The sequence below is a fragment of the Cariama cristata genome, unplaced genomic scaffold (genome assembly GCF_000690535.1).
Source record: "Cariama cristata isolate BGI_N322 unplaced genomic scaffold, ASM69053v1 scaffold10424, whole genome shotgun sequence".
Taxonomy (NCBI): Eukaryota; Metazoa; Chordata; class Aves; order Cariamiformes; family Cariamidae; genus Cariama; species Cariama cristata.
In genome coordinates this window covers 99,714-102,824 of record NW_009612365.1, presented here as the reverse complement: position 1 = coordinate 102,824, position 3,111 = coordinate 99,714, and the positions used below count along the sequence as shown (strand labels likewise).

Below are 3,111 nucleotides of genomic sequence, written 5' to 3'. Positions count from 1 at the left end.
CCCTCATTCAATAGATCGGCTGCAAAGATCAAGGGTCTTAGTAAATACTCATTAAGATTTCTATTAGGAATATGGTGGGGTTTGGCTATTAATGTATTTTTAAGGAAATGTAGAAAGCATCTGAAACAGGGATATAGAAGAACTTTGTACCACAAATCGCAAAAGAATGCATATTAGTTGCAACTATTTTACTTAATAAAAAAATATAGAATGTTTCCCTTTGTAGTCCCAGGATAATTTTCTAAACAAGGTGCATCTCTTAACTTGTGATTTGAGAGGAGATATTAGAAAGCATACCACTTCAGCAGTGGCAGGGTGGGAGCTCTCTGTGCCTTTTCAGGTACGTTTGTGTACCTGGACAAGAATGCATGGTCGAGAGCTTTCTGTGTGTCTGTCTGCTACATTTTTTTGTTATTAAACACAGGGTCTTTTTACTGTACAAAAATATGAGAATGCTAGTGAGCATTTATGCAATCAGGGCAAATAGTAAACCTCCTATGCTAAAAGTATGACATGTTATGGTTTGACCTAAAGACCAGAACTGTTACACAGATTTGTGTCTACTAAGTTAGAGAGGGAAGTGTGGGGTATGGGTTTCAGCATGACTTAGTGCAGTATGTGTGGATGTACAAATATTCCTGACTATAAACAGGCAGTTGCACTACAACTAGACTCCTAAGTTTATTATGATTAATTGGAGAGGAAAATCTTTTTTTGCTTCTTTGGAACAACAGTGTTTTTTTCCAGAATTGTCCAAAGTGGTCTGTATTTTGGCCAAATGAGTGTGATTGGCTTGACAATGCCTAAAGTCTGTAATGAGCATTGTCTTCTCTGCCAGTGACATCTTTCCAAGGAGAAAGAAATATCACTTCTACAAAACTTCAGGGTTTTTAAAACATGCAACTTTTGTCTTAATAAAATGATTCCTTGATTGCTAATAAAACCCCAAAGGGTGTTTGTCTTTTTTCCCTTCTCTCCCCGCCCCCTCCTTTTTTGCAAAGTGTACGAGTTGGCCATTTCAGCCACCACAGTTGCCCTTTTATTTCCTTGGTATTCCTGCTAGCTTTCAGCAGTGCTTTTTTATGATGGGCAGTATGATACTCAGTGTTTTGCCTAGTGCCTCAATGAAGAGGCTGTAGTATATAGAGAACACAGGAGTGCGAGGAAGCCTGATTGAAAGAGCAAGTTGAATCCCTTCCTGCCATCATCGACTGACCTCCTTCATGAGGTCTGACTTCCGTGATGCCCATCTTCCCTTGCAGTGGGCATACTTGGTTTCTGTTAAAGCTGGGACTGGCTGTGCTGGCATTTGGACGGGAGCTGAGTTCACCCTTAAGAAGAGCCCATACCTCCTTAGGACTCAAGTGTGATAGATGAAATGTAATATAAATTAATGCAGATTTTAGTCTAGGGCTGTCATTTGCATTTGAGTACAAAGTTTGAGATCCTGGGATTTTGAATGGGAACAGCAATCACATACAGAGAAAGAAAGGTTTCTATGGTCAAAACTAGATATACAGAGGGTGGTACACTGTAATGTGATTAATAATCTATTTGCAAAAGATACATCTAGTTAGAGACTAGCATTTTAAAAAATCTGCATTTTCTTTAGAGAATGATATTCATTATATACAAGGGCAAACATGCTTCCAGTTATTCTTATCAAAAGCTTTCAATAGGAGACCGAACAATCATTTGTCCATGTTATATTTATGTTTATTCTATTTCATGTCTGTCTTTTCTGTGAGGTGGTATCTCTTTTTTTTTCACCGTTGCTCCTGACTTTTCTAAAATGTGTTTGGCATGCCAGCATGCTTATTAAAAAGGTTTAATTATTCTCTATTCTTTGTTTTGAAATACGCTGCACTCAGTTGTTTCTAATCCTTGAACTGATCTCTTCTTTAATACAAATACACTTAAGTAAAAGTTACTATCTAGATTGTTATCTCCAATTCCTCTGACATAAGATACTTTCTAAACAGAAATCTGATTTGGAGCCAGATTAAAAACACACATTCTTCTTGTTTGGGAATTGGGTTTCAAGTTGAGAAGGCCTGCACAAGCAGAAAGTCATCAGTTAGAAGAACTAGTCTCAATTGTTTTGATTTTTCTGTCACCAGGGTCCTCCAGGTCCTCCAGGTTTACCTGGTCTATCAGGAAAGAGAGGTCCTCGGGTGAGTAAAATGGCTATGTTCTTCTGTTGCTCTAGGCACGTCACCAATAATCAAACTGGAGTTTGCATAATTTTGTTTTTCTCAACTTTATTCATAAGCTTGGTGATCATGAAAGTGTATGATTCTTGATATTTGGCAGATAGGTTAAAGTAAGACAAAGCAAACAGGTTTTTTTTCTGCTGTGAGCCTCCAGCATAATTAATTCCATGTATGGGTGCGTACACAGAGCATTATTACATTTGTACCTAGCTTTTGCTGCTTGCAATATTAACTTTTAGTTTTTCCATGCTGCTCCCATCTGCTGCTATCTAAGGTCATGTTCATTTGGTTTTGGAATGAAGGGGAGTGAGCGATGCATGCCACCAGCACACAGGAGCAGGTGGTGGATATGAAATTAACTACTGCAAGACAGAGGGGGGTGTGTGTGTGTGGGGGGGTGGAATCACTCCCAAAAATCTATTTTAGTCTCTTGCGTTACAGCAGCTTGATAAAAGGGATGATAGATATCTGGGTAATTTACCCAAGAAATAAGCTACAGTAGCGAATGTTGATTTATTTTGTGTGACTGGGCGCACCCCAACATGAACGGGGACAGTAGACTTGCCCTGTGCCAGGGCAGAGCACTGACTTTGCCGCAGCGAGCAGAAACCCATGTCCCAGCTGCCAAGAGCCTGTCCTGCTGCGAGGACTAGTTCATAGGGCAAAAGAGGGTAAATCTGTGTTTGTGCTGTTGTGTACAGAAGAAAATGCTTGAGGAGTCCCTGAGGTCATGGTTGATTTGGGGGTGGGGGGCAGTTTAGGGGACAGGCAGTTGGAGGGAACAGGTGAGGATTTGTCGTGTAGATGATTTAGGGCCATGGTATTTGGGGATGTAAGTGGTTATGGCTGGACTGCACACATCTCGGGGAATCACAAGTTGGCGATAAGGGAGTAGTTT

At 40.2% G+C, this 3,111-nt stretch overlaps 1 protein-coding gene across 1 annotated transcript in view; it reads left to right on the top strand.

Moving 5' to 3' along the window:
- The window catches only part of LOC104160470 (collagen alpha-1(XXIV) chain-like), a gene marked incomplete at its 3' end in the record, with an annotated part of 111,233 nt that overhangs the window by 9,155 nt on the left and 98,967 nt on the right, over positions 1–3,111 (top strand). Inside the window, exon 3 of the mRNA XM_009698598.1 lies at positions 2,121–2,174. Coding sequence (XP_009696900.1) covers positions 2,121–2,174 — 54 coding nt within the window. The remainder of the gene's footprint in view (positions 1–2,120; positions 2,175–3,111) is intronic.